The 20768-nt window shown below is 48.0% G+C and overlaps 1 protein-coding gene across 3 annotated transcripts in view; it reads left to right on the top strand.

Annotated features, from left to right (window-relative positions):
* Window positions 1-20768, top strand: part of Gnpat (dihydroxyacetone phosphate acyltransferase) — a 52379-nt gene that overhangs the window by 18672 nt on the left and 12939 nt on the right. For all 3 annotated transcript variants that reach the window (XM_077681859.1, XM_077681860.1, XM_077681861.1), the window contains exons 6-9: window positions 2473-2624; window positions 4692-4822; window positions 7064-7326; window positions 17949-18269. In XM_077681859.1, the coding sequence (XP_077537985.1) occupies window positions 2473-2624; window positions 4692-4822; window positions 7064-7326; window positions 17949-18269 (867 nt within the window). The remainder of the gene's footprint in view (window positions 1-2472; window positions 2625-4691; window positions 4823-7063; window positions 7327-17948; window positions 18270-20768) is intronic.

Raw genomic sequence — 20768 nt, 5'->3', positions numbered from 1 at the left:
TTAGGGGTGCGAGGATTACGCGAGTGCGAGGATTACGCGAGTAAATACGGTATTTTACAATACTGTGAACCCAGGTGAATGCAGTAAGTGAAGTGGTTTTTTTTTTATGCTTCGCTTGGAGCTAGTTTTACAGCTCATTAAACTTTGGTGGCACCAGTAGCAAGGCGCCATTTAAAACAACAGAGTTTAATGAGCTGTAAAACTAGTTCCAAGCGATGCATAAAAAAAAAACCGCTTTGTTTATTGTTTTCAAGTGAAAGCGTAGTGGTTATCAGACTCCTTTAATGCTACATTATGTTTGCGTCTCTTCACTTGCTTTTGTTTCTTGGTCTTTTGATGTAAATTAGTCCAACCAACAGACTGGCTGCAGTTTACGCGGCAGGTTCCCTTACCTTCAGAACTCTGCGTCACATGGACACGTGCTAGGTACTATCAGCGTCAAATGAAATGCAAACACGTAAATATGAACCAGAACGTGCAAAATTGAAAAATACTGTTCGTAGAGTCACTATAATGGCTTGCTATTGGTATGTTTGGAAATCCACTTTTCCCAACTTTGTTTTTGTAACTAAGCGACGCGTCCTTTTGGCTTGCATGGAACGAAATCACGCTATTTGTGTGTTCAGGTTCATATTTTCGTGTTCGCTTTTCATTTGACGCCGATAGTACTTTCAAGCCATCACAATCACAGTTCATGGTGCATGCTTGAGGCCAGCTCATGTTCCGTTCTGCCAGAGTGCCGGGTTAGCTCTGTGGGTTGGTTGCGCACCCTGCTGCTTCTCTGGCGAACCAGGTCCATATACGACACGGACCCAATTTATTCTCTCTTTACGTCAGTCGCCGTTTCGGTACCATTCATGTTGACAACCAACGACGGTGATGACTACAGTCACTTTTTGTGTTTGATGAGACATCTAATACCCCTGTCACACGGCAACTCTAATGTCATTCAAAGTGGATGACATTAGCTGTTAATGACATTGGGCTTGGCCGCGCGGGTCTATGTGGTGAAACAAATGTCATTTGATAGTGATACTGGTGAAGATTAGCAAGCTCGCAAAATTTCAAAATTATGGTTCAAGAGCATCTAGAATGTTTTCATACATGATAGCTTTTTAAAACAAAACAGGTAATTCTTTTTCTTTAATTAAAAAAAATCACCGTTTTAGCTGATATAAGTAGACATCACAAGCCAAGACAAGTCCGCAAATAATCCGTATCAGGGTAGCATGTGCATTAGGGACAAGATTTTTTTTTTTTCATAAGTACTTGTTTCTCTTTTAAGGACGATAGTCTTTCTTGGGCTACTTAAACCCAGAAATTTTGGTCTGTCCGTCTGTCTGTTTGTCTGTCCGTCTGTCTGTCTGTGACTCAATTCAGCCACCCGGCCAAAGTAAAATTGATACTGCGCAATAGTCTCATATACTCAAAGCCACATGAAAAACGTCTAAGCCCGGTTTATATGTTCATACTTGTCAACTTTGTTGAACAAGAACAAGACATTACGCAAACATAAGACAGGAAATTAGTACACAAGGGATATTTACAGTGTTCCTTTATTAAAAAATTCACGCATGCTTGGTTTTTCGATAGCAAATGATATTCTACATATACTGCGGAAAAACGGTGCCTCCTGGCGGCATATGAAAAATGACGTGGCAACAGCAACGAAAGGTTCCACTAGCTAGGTTCCATGTTCTGCTTGGAACGCATGTGGAGCACGGCCACGTGGCTCTATAAACCTTGTAGTCGGCCGCCTCCATTCACGCGCGTCTCCACCGTACTGCAGCGCCGGCATCGAGGAACCCGGCCTGTAGCAGTGGAACGTGGTTAATTCAAATCGCCTTGCGCAAACCCTTAGTGTGTTTACCTTGGAATGAGCGCAACGGTACAGGAACAGCATGAGAGGTGACCGGGAAAGCAAAGGGGGGCATTTCCTCAGCAAATGTCTACAAAGATTATCGTCTTTTGACGACATTTGCAACGAAAGGAGCAGATACGCGGCCAATTTTCTTTATCTGAAAAACATAAGAAGAGGACAATATAACTTTACTGACAGTTTTTAGAACGGTATGCTTTGGTTTATTACTGAACTTTATTTGTGTGGTGACATGCCAGTGCTGTCGAGGCTACTCATTTGGCCGCTGGATGAGCCCCCTCAGCCTAAGTTGACCGCTAAATGCCATTCGCCTCCATTGTCATTTGGTTTCTTGTGCAGTGCTGAACTAATGACATTTACAGCAAATTACATTTGCTCTAAATGTCATTAGATTTGCCATGCTACAGGGCTATGGGGCTTTCGCCTAAAAAAATACTCCCCCGAATCATCTGGAAGCTGCTGGGCTTTTTGTTTATATTTTTGTTCCTTGTCGTACCTCTGCTTTCTCTTCCATGCTTGCGAGCACCCGGCCTGCCTGAAAAAGTAGTTTCCTCCTCCTCCTCCTCCTCCTCCTCCTCCTCTCACATCACCAGGGCTCCTGCAGACCATCCTGGAGATGTTCTTCACCTCGCGGGTGTCGGACATCACGGTCATCCCCATCACCATCACCTACGACCGGACGCTCGAGGAGCGGCTGTACGCCTTCGAGCTCCTGGGCGTGCCCAAGCCCAAGGAGTCCACCTCGGTGAGTAGAAGCCTCCTCTCTCTACTGCGACTTCGACCCCCCTACGTGTGTTTGTGAGGGGCCGGTTTACGCTCCCCAGTTCACTTGCCAAGAATGGCAACTGTAGTGCGCAAAGAGCAGGTTTGAACTTTTCGTGTCGTTCTTTAGTGCTCTTACTGCAAACAGCACTAAACCAACGAAACACAGACAGCACCTATCCTGTGTCTTTAAATGAAATCGAGGGTTGGACGGTAGCCCCTCTGGTCGGGAAAGCGCATGGCAACAATAAAAACTGGCACTGACCCAGAATGTTTATAAAATCTAAAAAAAAGACATTTCGCTCCCATACAGGTGCCTTGATCACACTATTGTTCACATTCCTCGTGTACGGGCGCCTTGTTCACATTGTGAACTAGACACCCGTATGGGAGCTGAAACGTCCTTTTTTGAGTCTCTTAACATTCTTGGTCGGTGCCAGTTTTTATTGTTGTTATCCTGTGCCTTCTCTGTGTTTCATAAGTTTAGGGCCATTTGTGGAAAGATGAATTCGTACCAACTTGCCCAGTGTCCCAGTCTTCTGCAATAGTTCGTTCACGGGATGACTGGGGTGTCGCACTGGAGTCCCCAGTGAGAGTTTGGACTGGAAACCTGCTTATCGTCTGGTGAATTAGCGAGGCAGACAATCTGGACATTTCCCCTAAACCTGGTCGATTAGTAGAGCACCTGGTAACAAAGCCACGAAGTAGTGGAATGGGAAATTTGGCTTTCTGGCAAATAGGTTTGACTTCCTCAACATGTTTTGAATATGGGGGATAATCCGATTGGTTGCAGTCACCCCAGGCTGGGACTGTGCAGTATCATGATTAAAAAGTCACTATGATTGAGATAATTTTGCCTGCTTATGTTCCAGTATAAAGACACATTTGAGAAATATGCAGGTATCTTAGCAGTGAAGCACTTTTTCTACAAACTGGTTATGTTGTGGTACTCAGAGGTAAGTGTCTCGTCACAATTTATGGTTCAAAATAAGCTGATGTGTTTTTGCTGTAAAAGTCCAATATGACCTCAAGAGGTCTTTGAACATAACATAAACAATGGGCGCACATGGAAGTTAGTGACATGCAATAAGGGGGAAAAGTGGAAGAAAGCAGTAGCAACTGAGCTGCTATTGTCTATGGCTGGTCGCTTTTGATGGCACATGGGGGGGGGGGAATCCTGATAATGCAACAAGTAACGAAATTGATGAACGCAAGACATGGCTATTGGCAGAAAAGGGGGTAAGCATTTTTTTCACCGAGTTGCCGGTGGAATATTGTGCAAAAAATAGAAAATACTATGCATTAGACGAGGTGCTTGTGGAAATTCAAGGTGCATCTTTGGTCAGTTTGAAAGGAATAGACTTTGTTAACTCACTCTGCTACGCTTCAGCCATGGCAGAAGTTTTTTTAACCTAGAAAAGGCTAGGAATATTGAAAAAAACACTTGCGACCAACTGGAACAAGAAACGCTACTACAATCGCGCGGCCATGTTTCGCGGCGGCGGCTTTGATAGGCGGCCACCAATTGTACAAACAAAAGATTCCGTGACGTCATAGAGATGTTGCCAAAAAGTGGCTGGGGCCACCGCCTCATCTGTTTCTTTTAATATGTGAATTATTTGTCCGACGTTTGTCATAAAGTTGGTGTCGTTGTTGGGGCAAAGCAGTGTCTGTAAAGCAGTGTCTTTAATAATGAATAATAAATCAGTGTCTTTAACGTGCGTGAGCTTGCGCCACGTGAAGGCCTCGCAAAAAGAAAAAAAAATTATCGAGCGCACGTGCTAGTCAGCGTTTCAGAAAACTGTCACTGAAAAACGACTGTTGTCTGCTCCTGACGTCACTCGCTCCATGTTGCTGAAGGTACCACTTGTGCTCGTAAAACCCGAAACCGCAGTGGCGGCGCCGGCAAAACTCTGTTAGACTGTGCCGCGCACATGTGGGATGGGGCGACCGAAGAAGATCCGGACGCTCAGTTTCATTTTGTCTTTGTGATCCCTTGAAATGTGTGCCATCTCTCCCCCCATTCTTTTTCTCTTTCGCCATCTTGCAGGGGCTGGTGAAGGCCCGGGGCATTCTGAGTGACGACTACGGCAACATCTTCATCAAGTTCGGCGCTCCACTGTCGGTGCGGCAGTTTTGCGGTCACTCGGTCGACCGGTCGGTCCACAGCGTGCACCCCAGGTGGGTGGTCGTTTTAAATCTCATCGGGCTCGGCATGTATTCGCTCTACTATGAAAATTAAGGGGGTTTTTGAGGCCAAAGAAAATGAAAATTTGAAAAATTATAAAAATTTGCCAGTTAGTCTGGATCGCATTAGGCAAAACAGACCTGACCTCACACAGAATGAAGGCAGAAACTTGCTGAGATTGCAATCAAGGCTTGCAAATGTAGTTTGCAAGTTGGAAGATTGAAATCAGTGTATGTCCGTAGACCTTGGCAACCGTGTTGGCATCTGATGAATGGGGCAGTAGTATAGTCACTTACCAAGCACCCAGTGCTCAACTAGTTATCTATTTGAAAGTCGGGCTGCAACTGTTGTGTTTGAACTGTTGTGTTGTAAATCCAAAAATAGCGGTTACAGTTTTCGTTCTAAGACTTAACAGTGTTAGTGTGGGCATTTACTTTTCTTATTATTCTTGCAATACATTTTGTAGTACCAGGGATGTTTTAGTGAGCAGTGCTTAAGCACCCTCTGCTGTGGTTTCACGTTCTCTCGTAACCAACACTAAAGACAAATTAGATAGAGTGAGCAGAAAAGCGGACCAGGAAAGTATGGCAAAAGTGTGAGGGGGAGGGCGGTATGCCGAGATGCTGCGAGGCATTCTTTTTGGCGGAGACGCGCTACGAGGTAACGGAGAAAACGAAGAGGCCGCCAAAGATGTAGTGAGCGGGGAATTGGAGGGTGAAAGTGCGGCGAAAGGCATGACCCGGGTCTCCCACAGTGACGCGCTACGAGAAAATGCCAGAGCATATCTTGCACCTTCGTGCGTTCTCTGAGGTGGCGATCACTTCGCGAGACGCAGCAGGTATCTGCCGTCGCCCAGAAGACTGCAGTTTACCCTGCACACAAATTTTGCATTGGCAAGTATCGTAATCGTCGGCCAATTTTTTTTTTGCCTGGAAGTTCTACACCAACAGGTCTTGGCATGCACTCAAAAAATGTCCGCAAATGACCCAAACTGGCCTTTTAGGGGCGAAGCCTCTTAAGGGCTGGGGCTGTTGACGTTTCTTGTCATCGGCGTAGGCAGCATCATAGTCGTCTCATGTCGTCACGGTACTAAAACGCCGGGAAAGTCGTTTGCGCCTAGCGGTACACCGTAACGCGTACTAAAAAAAACACCGGGAAACTCGTTTTGTGCTTTGTGCTAGAGAGCTTCTTTCTTCAAAGACATGAGACTTTGACAGCAAAGCTGTATACCTCTACCCCCTAGCAGTTTCATCTCCGTGGGCAAAAATGCCAAGGTGCCAAGAATACACTTATACACCCTCTGCCCCCTCCCCTGTTTCACATTGGTGGGGATGGCCCGGGATTTTTTCCTAGTGCTCCGAGGCCTACTGCAGATGGCGAAATTCCACTTCCATCACTGATCACTGGCACCGGTTTTCCCTTTCAATGCTGGCGGGCAGAGCATGCTAAAATCTGCTTGAAAACCAGTACTTGCAGTATGTTTTTTAGTGCTGCTAGTTGGTGCAAGGGGGTTTCAATGGAAAAAGAAAGTGCTGGTGACGTATCACCTGCACTTCATTTTTATTAAAGCGAAGCCTTCAGCCTGTCACTGAAGTCGTCTGCAGTCCACACACAATGCACTGCAGGAAAGCCAACTTCCTCTGGCGATGGAAACCCTTTGGATTTCCAAAACCAAAGCAAACTTTGGTGTTGGAAATGGTCATTCGAAATGGTTCCTTCCCACTGGTGCCACCAAGGTTTAATGAGCTGTGAAATTAGTAACAAGCAGAGTTTAAAAAAAAAACGATTCTCTTATTGCATTCACCAGGGTATGATTCATAGTATTGGAAAACATAAACGACTACAATGGCTATTGTCTATTGTTTGGCAATGTCAATGGCAATGTCTATTGTTTGAGCAAGAATGGCTGATTATCTTTAATTATCTTGGGAACTAATTGAATCAATAAAAAAATAATGGCAAATTTGAAATAAGTTGGAAAAAAGCAGCATGACCAACAAATTTCACATGGTTTACTTGGAAATTAAAAGGAGCTGTTTTAAGAGCATTGTCCCCCCTGAAGTTTGTGAGAAAATTGGTGTTGTCGTTATCAAGACAAGATAGCAGTCTCTCTGATGGGCCAAGCTTGTAATTTGTCTATATGCTCCTACGAAGAAACGGAGAGGACGCAGATTCCATGGTGTCCCACTGGTGCAGCCCCATCCAGTGACGTGTAACGCGACAACTGTGCCCAGGTTCGAGACGCACGTGACGGCCGAGGAGACGGCCGCGTGCTCCCGGCTGGCCCACTGGGTGATCAAGGCCCACCACCGGTCCCTCGCCCTCTCCGCCTTCCCCCTGGTCTGCCTGGTGTACCAGTCGCGCACGGCCCACCAGAGGCGGCGGCAGCGAGGCTCACCTCCCTCACCGTCTGTCGTCACGCTCCAAGAGGTGGCCCGCGACGTGCTCTGGCTGCGAGACGTCGTGCAACGCTTGGGCGCTCTCGTCCACCTCAAAGGTTGGTTGGGGGTCGTCGCCGCTCTCCTGGCACTCATTGTGGGGCCGAGGTTTTATAGTGAAGTTTGTGTACCTCGCTGATGGTGACATTGTCCCAAAATGCACTGCAAGAAAGCCGACTTTCTCTGACAGTGATGATGATCGTGGGTGAACTGAAAGGTGGTTGAGGCGCAAAGCTTTGTCTGGTCGAAAGCCAGTGTCTTCAAAGTCCAAAGTCAAAGGTCGAAATCCAAATTTTTACGCCCAGTTTGCGCTGCAGGAAAGCCACCTTGCACAGTGGGTTTCCACAAAGGCACGTCAAGCACCTCGAGAAACAAAAGAACTCTTCCCCTGGTCGGAATCGAACGCGAGTCCTGCGCGTTATGAAGCCAACGTCTATCCGATCGGGCCATTTTGACACGGTCGAAGCAGCTGGGATTTTACGCTTTGACTTTGGCTCAGGTTGCGTGGGAGAAATCTTTGTTTTTACATCTTTCTCGTAAGGGCTTAATTTTTTTTGCTGAAGTGTGGTGCTTCTGAACTGTGTGACCGCTACACTAGAGGAACCTCTGCCAAGCATTGTCGTCATTATGTTTGGGCTCAAGTTACAGCAGCCATAGCTCACGTACTGTGCCACTCCGTCAACGCGCGTGATTTTTTAAAAGGAGATAGCGCTTAATTCGTCACATTGTCTTCCTTTTCTGCCCTAGCTTGTTTGCTGTCGCTGCAGTAGTTCAGAAGCGGATCAAGTTCGAAAAATCCCGGAAATGACTCTTGCTCTGTTCAAAACGCTTGCAGTAATGCACCCTGTGCACTGCAAGAGGAACAGCCAGCTGTAGCGATGAGGCGTACGGGCAACTCCCATTTTCATTTTTGATGTCGTACCCGAGCATAGTTCTATGCACTGCAGCAGATGCCTGTTCCATGGGTTTTGAGTTGCTCCTCTCTGGGCTGAGAACCGTCTCGTCTCATCGCTTCATAAGGTGCGCCCCTTCCTTCCTTTCCCTCTTCTGATTCCATTCATGGGGGCCCACATTCTGAGCAGTGCTCATTTAAGGGGGCACATGGGTCTTAGAGCTAAAATTTTTATTATTTGAGCTATTGCCATGAAAATTTGTAGGTTTATGTATTATGCTATGCTGATTTCAAATCTGACACCAGTTTTTGCACAAAGTGCAATGTTTTAATTTTAGGCTACTTTTATTGTTTACAGCTTTTGTCAAGTTTTTAGAAAAAATGGTTTTCTTGGTGGCTATAAATATCATGCTGGTGAATTGAGGAAGAACTCATGAGTGCAATAAAAGCAGCCGCATGTTCTTCTCTCTGCTAGTTCAAAAGTTATGAATGTGAAAAGTTAGTGTTCAAAAACTACCATTTTTTTAGTCTAATTACTTTTGATAATAAAAAATATCTTGATGCATAGGGCATTATCTAATGGTCTAGTTGCACTCACCAGCTATTCAGTCACTCAAAAATACAAGAATGACCAAAATCTGATCAGTATTAGTGGAGATAAGGTTGTCAAACGACTGCTCCAAGGCAAAAAAAGTCGAACTGAGAAAATCGCAAAAAACGAAATGCAATGTTGTGAATACTTTATTTACATACATACACATCAAGGAATGCAGCCAAAAGCATCAAAATGCTCCTGGGGAGTAATTTTTGTTGTTGATCAACAAACTCCAGAAGTTTGTTGATAGCCGACAAGTCAACTATCGTGTAAGTCGGCGCCGATGCCGACGGCTCGGTGTTATCACTGCTACGGAGAGTCCGCAGCTTGCGCTCTGTGCCCGATACAGACGATAAGCCGGCTGTTATCGCCTCGGCTCGCTCATGAAGTCGTTGACGATCGTCAGGAGTCATAAACGTCGTGTCAAGCCGCGTTCGCTGCTGCCGGCTGCTTTCACAAGAATCACTCGAACAGCCGGCGGTCGCGCCGAGGGCCGCCGCTCCGCCGACGGTCGCGTTGAGAGCCGCCGCTTCATCTGCCGCGGGTTGATGGTCGGTTGCGACGCCTGTTGAAGGTTCCCGAAGGCGTTCAGCTTGCTTGCAGCGTACCTTTTTGCGTTTTTTGCCGAATTTGTGAGCGCTGCGGAACTTTCGGTACGGTTTTGCCATGCTTCCCGTCCGACGGCTTTTCCAAAATGGCCGCGTTCAATTTGAAAAAGATGGCCGCGCCTGATGACTAGGGCCAATGAGGAGCGCCCGTTTCACCACGTGACGAGCAGGGACCAATAGTAAAGGCGCATTTGACGTTTTGTTTTGTTCATTTTCCCGGCTAACAAAGTGGAGTCTAGCGCGCCGCCCGAGTAGAAAAAAAAGAAGAAAGAAGGCGCTTTCGAACGCTACCAACATGGCGGCTCTACGCCGCGTCATTCAAGGACGGCGCGCCGCTCAAAATCGGCGTTTCCGACGCCGCTTCGCGTCATTTTACAGCTAGAAACGTACCGTTATTCGCCATTTTCTAAATAACTACGTGGATTTGGGCATCAAAACTTTACCAAGAGGTAGAAAATGACTTCGCGAACGCGAATATCGCTAAATTGAAAAATGGGTTTTTTCGCGATTTTTCGGCTCCAAAGACCCGTGAGCCCCCTTAAAAGTGTCCACCCTGATTGTGTCAAAATGCCCGTAACTGTTGAAACTCTGCATAACAGCGAAGGAAATTCGTAATCAGCCCCCTTCTAACTGAAATATGCGCATTGCATGGCTTTTTATGCACCTCAGTTGGACGCAGCCGTAAAGGAGCCTTTCTAGAAAGGTCGAGACTCGAGTTGTACAGTGGAGCCCTGCTGATATGTTTCCCAGACGTACGATGACCTTCTTCTTACGGCGGATCACTGTGGTACCAGCAAACTCCCCATAGAAACAATGCATTAAAAACCCTGATGATACGATGTTAGGGTGCACGCGGTCCACTTCTTAAGACGGGCCCTGGTGCGGATAAACCGGTGTTTTTTTCCCATCTTTTACACCGCTTCGCCACCTCGTCTCGGCCTTTCTTTATCCTTAAACCCCGTTTGACGTTGCTTGATGAGCAAAGGTCCACAGGCGGGTCTGACCACTGGCTGAACAGATGCAAGCAAGCAGGCGGGTACCCACGAGCGAGAGTTAACTTTTGACTGCCCACGTGGCAACAGTATGCCAATGTGCCAACCGCTGGCAGACCATTGATTTGAAGCGCCCATCGAGTCGATGAACGCGAAAACGCATACGACGCAACCCCACGGCAATGACTGAACAGCTGTTCCCCGCCCGCTCGATCCAATTTTCTTCCTTTCACGACGCTCTCTCTCTCTATCTTTTCTCTGTTGATTAGTCTCTTTCAAAGTGACATTGTCGCTCTGCTCCTTTGTTTGCCGCATTTTCTCCATTGCCGCCTGGTACTGTTATTCCTTTCATTTGGCCTTGGCAGTTTCACACTTGCTTTTCCCCCTCTCAATTTGCTTGACCACATCGGCCTTATCTTGCATGGGCAAGGCGTGGGGCTGGTGGGCTATAAATCACGCCAGATGGCACAGGGGTCGCGTAGCACGTGGTGCTTGGTGGGTGGGCTAGCCCGGATGTCGCAAAGGGGAGGGGGGGGGGGGCACAAAATAGGCGTTTCTTTTTTTTTTTTTTTTAACTTTGAATTTTAGATAAATGTTTGCAAATCACACGAGCACGCACTAAGTATAGTAGTTTAAATAAGTTCTTAGCCCACCTGTTGCGTGAGATCATCTACTAGGCCAGCATTTACCTACACCCCGGCCATACGACACCCTGGTCATACAATGCTTTCGCATGGTCCCTTGGAAGTTGTATAATCAGGGTTCCACTTTACCTGGTTTACGGATCCCCATGCAACCCAAAAAATGCTGCGCAGACAACAAGCAAAACCCCACAGTGCTGGCACTGCTGACCGACGCTGACACACTAGGGGCATTTTTTTTACCTGAACTGGTGCAGATTAGTGCAGTGTCGTGCAGACCAGTGCAAAGTGCTACTGGGGATATCAATTAGTAAAAAAAATGACCATATGCTGCACTGCTTGCACCAGTGCAGCCAGTTCAGGTAAAAAAAAAAAAAAATGCCCCTACTGTCAGCACTGTGTGTCTTCGCTTGTTGTCTCTGCAGCGTTTTTTGGGCTGCACATGGATCCGTAAACCAAGTCAGTAATGACCCAAGTAACTCAGGTTCTGGCTACTATTAAAATTGTATGCTTCTGAAACTGATGCCACACGGAACACCACTCCTGGCATTCACACATCCACTTCGTCTGTCCATCTGTTACTCACGTCAAATGAGCTTCCCAATTCCACATGGTCCTCTCAGTTTCAAGAGAAATGTTATTTTGAGAGCAAGTTTTGGGGTCGCAGTCAAAGGCTCCTGGGGCGGCATGCTTCTTATGTCTGGCGAGGCCACGGAGCACGAATTATTGAGGAGGCGCAACAGGGCTTGCTCCGGCGGCGCGATAAAGTCACAGCGCCGGGCACGGCACCGACGCGCCCTCTGTCGCGAGGCGCTAAAGGGAAAAGGCACGCCGGTTCAAGGTCAGCCAGTGCATAGCCGGCTGCCGTCGCGGGCAGACAATGCCGACGAAACCCTCGCGCGACTTTCTTTGCAGTCGGTTTGCGGTGGAAGAAATCTTCGCGTCTCAAACATAGTTCTCGTAAGATGAAGGGTCTTTGATTTTTCTAAAATGCGAAACCTACAAAAAAAAACATGGTTGAGAATCTAGGTATGATTACCGTAAAATTCCGAGCAAGCGTCCCCACCCGTGCAAGCGCCCCCCCACCACTTCAGTGCTAATTTCAAATTTCCGCGCCATTCCGGAAAAGCGCCCCCCCCCTCCCTCCGCGCAGTTATCACGCACCACGTCCAGGCAACACTGGCTTGCTGGAGCCAGTCTAAGAATCCAATCCAATCTGCTTCAACTGAACGCTACACGCCATTTGTTTCTTTGTTTTGGCGGTGGTAGGTCATGCATTCCTACACAGTTGCAAAGAAAATCGAGGTAATCCGATGGCACCGAGAGCACGGGAAAAACGTGCACCAGACCTCTCGACAGTTCAAGCTCGACCGAAAGTGCATACGGGAATAGGTGAAGAATTTCGACAATCTCCTGCAGCAAAACTTCGGAAAAGCAAAACTTCGACCGAAGCTAAGCAACGGCGCCCCAGTGTTCAGCGAGTACGTGGACGATGCGCTGTTCGAGTTCTTAGAGCGCGAAAGAAGCACGGGACGCGCCGTTAGCAACCGGCTGCTGTCTGAAGAGGCTGTGGAAATAGCAAACAGCATGCAGTTGGGTAACTTTGTAGCTTCCAGCCACTACATAAGCAGGTTTGGAAGCAGCGGTTCGGCGTTGTAATGCGCCGCGCCATGAACGAGAGCCAGAGGAGGCCCGAGGAATCTGCGGAGGCATTAAGCGCCCTCCGGACTTCCGCGAACTTCGTGCGATGGCGAAATGACGTCAAAAGGCAACTTTAAGAAGCCGTCGCGGCAACAGGTCCTTGTGGCGCGCTGCTTCAAGGGGTGCGGCATTGCAAACACAATCGCTGGCTCCTAAGACGGCGACCTGCACTGCGGGCTGGCAGATGTCGGAGCCGTTGTGCTAGAAGACCGGGGCGGACTGGAAGACGAGTGCGCCGGACTGTTTTTTGCTACAGACTCTGAGGAGCCTTTCGATTGTTTCGAAAGTGACGAACAGCAGTAAGATCAAGCCGTGGCACCCGAAGACTGAGGCAGCAGAGTGCTGCGAACTTTTTTTTTTGCTGCTAAGTTTTTCAATTGTTTCCAAAGTAACTAACAGTAACATCTTTTGCGTAATAAAGTTCATCTTCCTAATGAAAGTTTAAAACCACGCGCACTGCATTTTTTTTTCGTAAAAACAATTGTCGCCGCCATCTTGAATTTCGGTGCCGTTCCGGGATAGCGCCCCCCCCCTTCACTTTGCCGGTAATTCCGCCTTGCTGAGGGGGGGCGCTTGCTCGGAATTTTACGGTAGTTCCAATGAATGATGGTTCTTATCCTCTATGCCAATAGTTCGTATTTAGACTGTCCTAACTTCGCCGCCCTGCCGGTGCAACATGACAAGCGCGTGCAAATCTGAGAAGCCGCCCACGAGAACGGCAAGAGTGAACCACTCGTGGCGGGAAGGCGGTGTCGGCAGACGTCGTCTGCTCAGGGATTCCTTCTAGTGCTTCGTTTTAAGCGCAGTACGGCTTGTAACTAGGGCAGTATTTATTAATAGTTGCTGCTAAAATGCCCAGCACTTCTATTTATTCATTTTACAGAAAGAAATCTGGCAATTTTCACAATATATTTGATCATATTACGATTTTTCTGTGTCGCGTCCGTAGAAGAACATGCAAACTATGGCAACGCGCTTGACGCGACATCTGTTGTTCTGCTCCGCAAGCTGCATTTCCTGCTCGCCAGACAGTGACATTAATGCGCCGCCCGCCCGCGCTGTTCCAGCCCGGCAAATTCCCCTCCTGAAATATACTTCTTTCTCCGTGGGTGAGGCATGCATTAGAAGATGCGAAACGCTCCCTCTTGATACTGCACTAAGTATAACTTACACATATCCAGATGCCACATTTATTCTAATTCAAGTGACCTTCCGCAGTGGCTCAGTGCCTAAGGGGTTCTGCTGCTGAGCACGAGGTCGCGGGTTCGATTCCCGGCCAACATGTGCATTTCTTTTGTGGCTTTCTCGTTGTAACTATGGTGGTCAGGGCCGTACAGTCTATACGAAGTTGAAACCTCTTTTCGCCTGATATTGCCTTGCCAATTTGGTGGAAATAGCAGCATCAGAACTTGCACCGTCAGTCTTTATGTACCTTTCACAAAACAAATTAGCGATGTTTCACTTGCATTGTGCGTCGCTCGTTGTGTTATGTATGTTGTAGGTTTTAGGTTTTGCACTGTACCTGCAGAATTATTCAGTTCATTGTAATAGTGTTGATGAAATTGTTTTCGTTATTGCAGCAGTACGACTCTTTTTAACCTGGGTTGCAGTGTGCCTTTGTGGAAATTTTGGTGGTTTCATTTAGAAGATACAGTCGGCGCTCTTTAATACGGAGTCCATGGGAACTGTGGAAACTCCAAATTAGCTGAACTTCCAATCAGACAGAAAGCAGAGTGCCGTTAGTCCGTAACATGTCTCTTTTCTTGATTTTGTTCAGAATTGCGGCTTTCGGCGGCAGTTTGAACGTACAACATGGTTTGCCTTGATAGTTGAGACTTATAGCTAAATTTGGATACTGAAGCACCCGCCACACAAACTGCTGACATGGAGCTGTGCCCAACAAACAATGTTAAAGACCTGAAAAGAGGGAGATGCGTGCGCTGGTGAGAGTCTCGGCTGACCTTCTGCTTTACGACTGTGCACTGCCTCAGTTGCAATGACGCTGTTATAATGCGGAGCACGGCAATGTTTTGGCACTTAAAGACTTTGAATTTTATGAAGAGATAACAGACACATCGATGACTTTTATTCGAGGTAACTTCCAAATAACCGACGTATTGGGTTCTAGCTTGAAATTATCGAGTGATTTCTTCCATTGGTTTGCATGTGTAATTGCCGGGACTGGAACACCAATTCTATTAACTGAAAATTCCAATTAAGAGACTTCAAATTATCGAGATTCGACTGTACATGCAAAAAGTTGTCATAATTAGTGTCTGAAATTCACCTGCTGTGCTGTAATTCTTAGTATACAGTCTATGCCCGTTACAACGGACCCTCTGAATCCGGAAAAAAAACGTCCGCTGTAGTCGAAGTATGCAGTATCCGACGAGGGGGGGGGGGGGGGGGGGGGGGGGTTATGAGCCCTAAAGTGGGTACTTTGGTTGACATTGCATATGCATAGTACATACACTTTGGTCTTTCTAAACGCCTGCAACACCTCTGTACAGTGTTCGTGCGAGGGCAAAGAATCGCGTAAACAAAGCTTAGCCCCGGCACTTGGAGAAGGCCTAGCGCATGCGGTCAAGAGTGTAAAGACGCATGATAAGCTGAGCAAATAAAGCAAGAATATAACATGGCGCAATTATTAACCAGCTATAAAACATCAGTCGTGGCCATCGACATTAGCTAGGCTCTTTTAAAGGAGTACTGACACCAAATTTTGATACCTAAAAAATGATATAATTGGCTTCAGTAGTTTGTACAGATGCCTCACAGAAATTTTTGCAGCGATCCGAGGCCGGAATCGCATCTAAAATCGATTTTGATTGTCCAGGCCGCGAGCTTCCACAAATCGGCAGCACTAGCGCAATCGCTTTCGGCGTGACGAAACATTGGCCTACGTGTCTGGCTGGTTCAGGGTGACGTCATATAGTCGTTTTCAGAACCGGAAACGATATCCTGCGCTGCTGTTGTCGGTGGTATTCGTTTGGGCAGGAGACGTGGGCGTAGCTGTGTGAGCAATGCTTGTAAACGTTGCGTGTTCAACGTCTTTGCTCTTCAGTTCGTTGCCGGCGCATGGTGTTCGACACTGGTGCCGAAAACGGCGTGGTGCGCGATGTCGACGGGCACCGCGGCGACGCGGCGGTGCGCGTCGCCGAGCTCGCCCAAGTTGTGCTATGGCAAGCTCGCGGTATGGGAAGTACTGCTCGTGGAAGCCTGCCCGAGAAAATCGACGACGACGCCAAGATGCATTATTTTCCACGCGACGACATGCAGCGCTAAATGTGGACTTCGTGGAGTTCGTGCACGCCGGCGGCTGCAAGAACTGTCGCCCAAGCCAGCGGGCTCGGGCGGCTCGGGGTTGCACGGGTCACCTTGGGTGTTGGGAACTTAGTATCGTGGCGACTATTTGATCGCTGGTATATGTACAACTGCGAATGACCATCCCTTACACAACTTTTCACCACACTATCATCCCCTTTTTCGCATATGAAGCTTTATTTTGGCAATAATTTCCGTTTCTGCGATCGGTGACCAAGACATCTGCCGCGGCCTGTTTTGATTCTAGCGCGCAGGTGGCATCATTTTTCGGCCGCTCGCCGCACCGCGGTGCCGGCAGTGCTTGGTCGGAGCGCCGAACCTCCGCTGCCGGTCAGCGTAGGCTTACCATCGCGGCAAATATCTGAACGCCGCTTTAAAATTCAGCGCTGATAACAACCCCTAGCAGAAATTTTCAACACACAAACATCTACTTTCTCGCACGTGGGACTTTTTTTTCGCGATCAGATTGATTACAGGAGTGGCGACAAGCTGTTGCTGTCACGGTCTGCGCCGGTTCGAGCCGCAGTGATATTAAAAAACGGACGACGGCGAAGACATCGCCGGCCTAATCGCCTGGCCAAATAAAGTTGTTCTGTCTGTCGGGTGGCAGCGACTCATCCGAGTCTGACGATTGAGACGACATGTCGACTGCGCGGGCGAGTGCGGACCATGTGCAATCGTAGCAGACGATGCGGCGAACGCATGGAGGAAAGAAAAACGTCCCTGACGTCACGGGTGAGACCGTGACGTAAGGCTGCCCGCTTGCAGGCTGGCCTTCGAACGGCCATTTTCCCGCGCGGCGACCAAATTTGAAATTGGTTGCAATAAACGTGCTATAATTAATTCTGTGTTGGCGGCTAAAGGCTTTCGGTTCGATTTTCGTAATTACTGGGCCAATAGGTATTCTTTACAGCATAAAAACTGAAAGCGAGAAATTTCGTGTCAGTACTCCTTTAAATCCCCTCACGACGAGGCAGGTTTTCCCGAAACCGTTCGTCAAACAAATCTGATCGCTGCCTGACGTTCCCTCAAGGCAGCTTCCACATTTTTAGCGATTTTAGTCTGGTCATTGAAACAGCTGTAATGAAATAATCTGATGACGGTCAGCTGTAAAATCGAAAGTTAGACCAGTTGGACTGCGCACGGTTACCGGCAGATTGCACACAATGAATGGGGAACAACCGCCCTACTTGAGGTATTTCTTACCTTTTTCACCGAACGGAACGGGAACGATGCATGCATGGGAATAATAAAAGCCGAACTTCACTGAACCCGAGTTCTTTATTACATAAAAAAACTGACGAGGGCAGACTTTTTTCCGAGTGCACCACTTCGAGTATTCGATAGCGCTGTTTTCAATCTCACCGGAGTCGCGTTTATCGGTAGCGGCCTTGTTCTTGACGGTAGAGCGGACTGTCTGCTTAGAGAGGCCTGTACTTCTGGCGATGTCGGCCTGTTTTTCCCCATGTTCAACAGCGTTAATTACGCTTAATTTATCCGACAGTGAAATCAGCTCATGCCGCTAGTCGCACAAAAAAAAGCCACTGGCACTGGCTTGGCTTGGCTGCGCCAATGACCCGGCTGCCAGCAGTGTTGCCACACAACAGTTTTCTTGCAAAAATAAACAAAGAAAAAGCACATCGGGTGCCGGCATCGCAGAAGTCCACTATAAACTTTCAGTCGAAACAATTTTCGCCTAAAATTTAGTCTGTTGTAGCCGATAGTCTGCTCTAGCCGGGTCCGTTGTGAGCGGAGCGGACTCCATTTAAAATGCATGGGGACCAGACAAACCAACAGAAGTGGTCTGTTGTAACCGAAAGTTCGTTGTTCCCGGATCCGCTGTAACGAGCGTAGACTGTATTGCGAATTTTTTTATCGAGATATTTTATTGTTTTTTTAATTATTCTTCCCCGTCCCCGTCGGACCAGGAGGCAACAGCAACCAGACAAACCCACTGAGCTGGCTTCGCCGCGAGATCCGGCTTCATTCCAACGTGTTCCGGCTCACGGCAGAAGGCACGATGGAGCTGGCTCCTGCCGACACCAGCGCCGTGCTCCCACCGGTGGTTCAATCCGAAGCCGGAGCCAAGCCGGCAGCCGCTGCTCTGCTGCGGATAGACGCCAACACGGCAAGGACCGCAGTGCCCGAAATGATGCTTTACCACTACGGCAACCAGGCACTCCAGATAGTGGCACCAGTGTGCATGGCGGCACTTGCACTCCTGGCCACCCCGCTTCCACGGTCACAAGGTAAGCAATTTTGTAGGGGCTCGCCTTGTCATTGTAGCTCGTTGTGACGGTCGATGTCGAACGACTGCCGGAATCGGGCGGTTCAGCGAGATAACGGACCCAAGTAGAGCCCGGCGTTCCATCGTAGGGCGTCCTGCAGAGGCTTCGGAAACCAAGCGGTATAATTAGTCGTAACTATGCTTGTGCGAATAGTAATATTTTGGTTCGAAGCGAATTTGAAGCGAATAGACCTTGGGGTCGAATACTTTCGAAGCGAATTTGAATAGCTGTCAGGTGTCACTGAGACACTGAGCTTCCGGGCCTGGCGGGACCTTCATAAAAAAGTTTTATACAGTGGAATCTAGATGATACGATTCTGGGTGATACGAATTTCGGGATGATACGAATTTTTGATAAGTCTCGGTGAAATTGGATTGTTTGCAATGGGAAAAATTTCGGCTCTTATGAACGGACCTGCGCGGCCCGGCGGATGATACGACCGAGCCAGCGAAGCGTCCGACTGCCGAGCGAGCAAGCAACAGCGACGTACGGGCTCTCTCTCCCCTCTTTGCCCCTCTTTCTCCAGGAACGGCCAGGCTGTTGTTTTCTGCTCGCGAAAACGCGCCATGCACGTCACAGGCACGCTGACGCTGCCGCAGAACCACCCGCACGCTGCACGCGGCGCGGCCGGCGGCGGCAACATGGCGCGAGCGACCGCTTCTAAGTGCTCTCTAAAATGCTGCTCAAGGCACGCACGAAGTTGCTTGTGCGGTAAAGGAGCTTATAATGTGGCCGAAAACGGTGCTATAAAAACATCATCCGCGCTGCTAGTGAAAGCGCCCATGCAATATCTGCCGGGGTTATAAGCCTAAACATGTCTGGCAGAGCCAGCTGGCTGTCTCGAGCGCTTCGAAACTGTCACCATGAGGCGTGCACCTCCCCATTGGCACAAGTCGTCAAGCTCCTCCCACTGCCACGCGCGACGCATGTCAGTTTCTGAGCGAGCCGAAGCTGCCGTGCGTGCGGAATCGTCGACCCAGGCGTCAAAAAAACGCACGCGCAACGCCGACGCGCCCCAATCGCACGCAAAAACGTGCCATGTGGGTCATGCTTGAGAAGGGACGACAAAGTTCTGAATGTGGCTTACCTTGTCTTGGCTCCACATGTAGTCAAGATGTAGGCCTGATGTCAATGGCACTGCGGCTTGCCTAACGAAACCGAAACTTGAATGCAATTTTGATATTCGTTCACCCCAAATACATCGAAATATTGGAAATTTTAAATTCGAGTCGAACTGAATTCGAATACTGCAATATTCGTTCGAATATTCGAAGCCCCCGAATATTCGCACAAGCCTGGTCATAACCACTCGAAACTCATGAAACGCTGGCGTTTGTCATACATCTCCCCCGTTTAGTGCAAAAAAAAAACTGCAGGTACAGTTGACGCAAAATATACGTGACTAACCGGCAGCGCCCACGTTCGTTTAGTTAGGAACGCTCGTTGGGTTGGTTTTTTGCGATAGTAAGCGAAAAAAAGTGGTAGTGCAACTCCAGCACGTGCGGGAGGAAAGGCAAGCACAAAAAGAACAGAATACCCGCTGATGCTGTTTCATGCAGGGCACTGTGAAGGCAGGAAATCTGAATTCCATTGGGTGGTAGCAGTGACCGGATAACGGCGCTACAGCCCATTGTGGCAATCACTTTCTCCGCACTTCCGTCAGCTTTCACGTTGAGTGGAACGGCTTTAATTTTCTTCTGTCTTTTTCTTTTTTTTTTTTGAGATCACAGAAGTGTTTGCAGTGAAGATCTTGCGAGAAAAGTGGGACGTTGCCAAGCACCATGTTATGCTGGCACATATAGTTCCTTGTGTATATATAAAACGAAAGACGTCCTACAGGATTTGTACCTGATCCTGAAAAAGTGCTCTGTAGGGCTATTCGAGAGGGCAATGAAGCTTTTACAAATTGTGTTTACGAAAGAGATGGCAGTAGTTGTCAATGGGACAAAATCCGGTATGAGGGCTATTATCTTGACGATGGTGGTTCAGGAAGTTTTGGGAAGTTTTGTCCACTATAAGGCAAAAGAAACTAACTTGATGCCGACCACTTTCGGGAAACTGCTCGCCATTGGCCCCAAACAGTGTCTAGACTGTCCGGTGCCAAGATCTGCCCCCCCACCCTTTCCCCGCCCCCACCCCCCTACCCCTTGAAAAGCCCATGACCCGTTTTTCAAATGATCCGTGGCGGAACCTACTCGGGTTTGAATTACGGGCTTCTTTGTTTGTAGACTTTTATTAAGACTTGGACGGTCCAAGTATCCGTAAATTCAAATGATTGAAGTTCAAATTAATGAGCTTATGAGCTAATGAGCATCTTATCTTAATTTGCGCTATTTTTTCTGCTGTTCCTATTGACCAGCCTTGATGTGGATGCTGTCGTTTTTAGTTGAAATGGGCCGAGTCACTTGTTAGTTTCTTGATTAGTGACTTCGTCACTGGACTGCAGTTTTAAACAAATCT

The sequence above is a fragment of the Haemaphysalis longicornis genome, unplaced genomic scaffold (genome assembly GCF_048455015.1).
Source record: "Haemaphysalis longicornis isolate Haplotype H1 unplaced genomic scaffold, Haemaphysalis longicornis Haplotype H1 scaffold_8, whole genome shotgun sequence".
In the NCBI taxonomy this organism is placed as follows: Eukaryota; Metazoa; Arthropoda; class Arachnida; order Ixodida; family Ixodidae; genus Haemaphysalis; species Haemaphysalis longicornis.
Note: the sequence above shows the minus strand (reverse complement) of the source record. Positions and strands in the feature narration are given on the sequence as shown.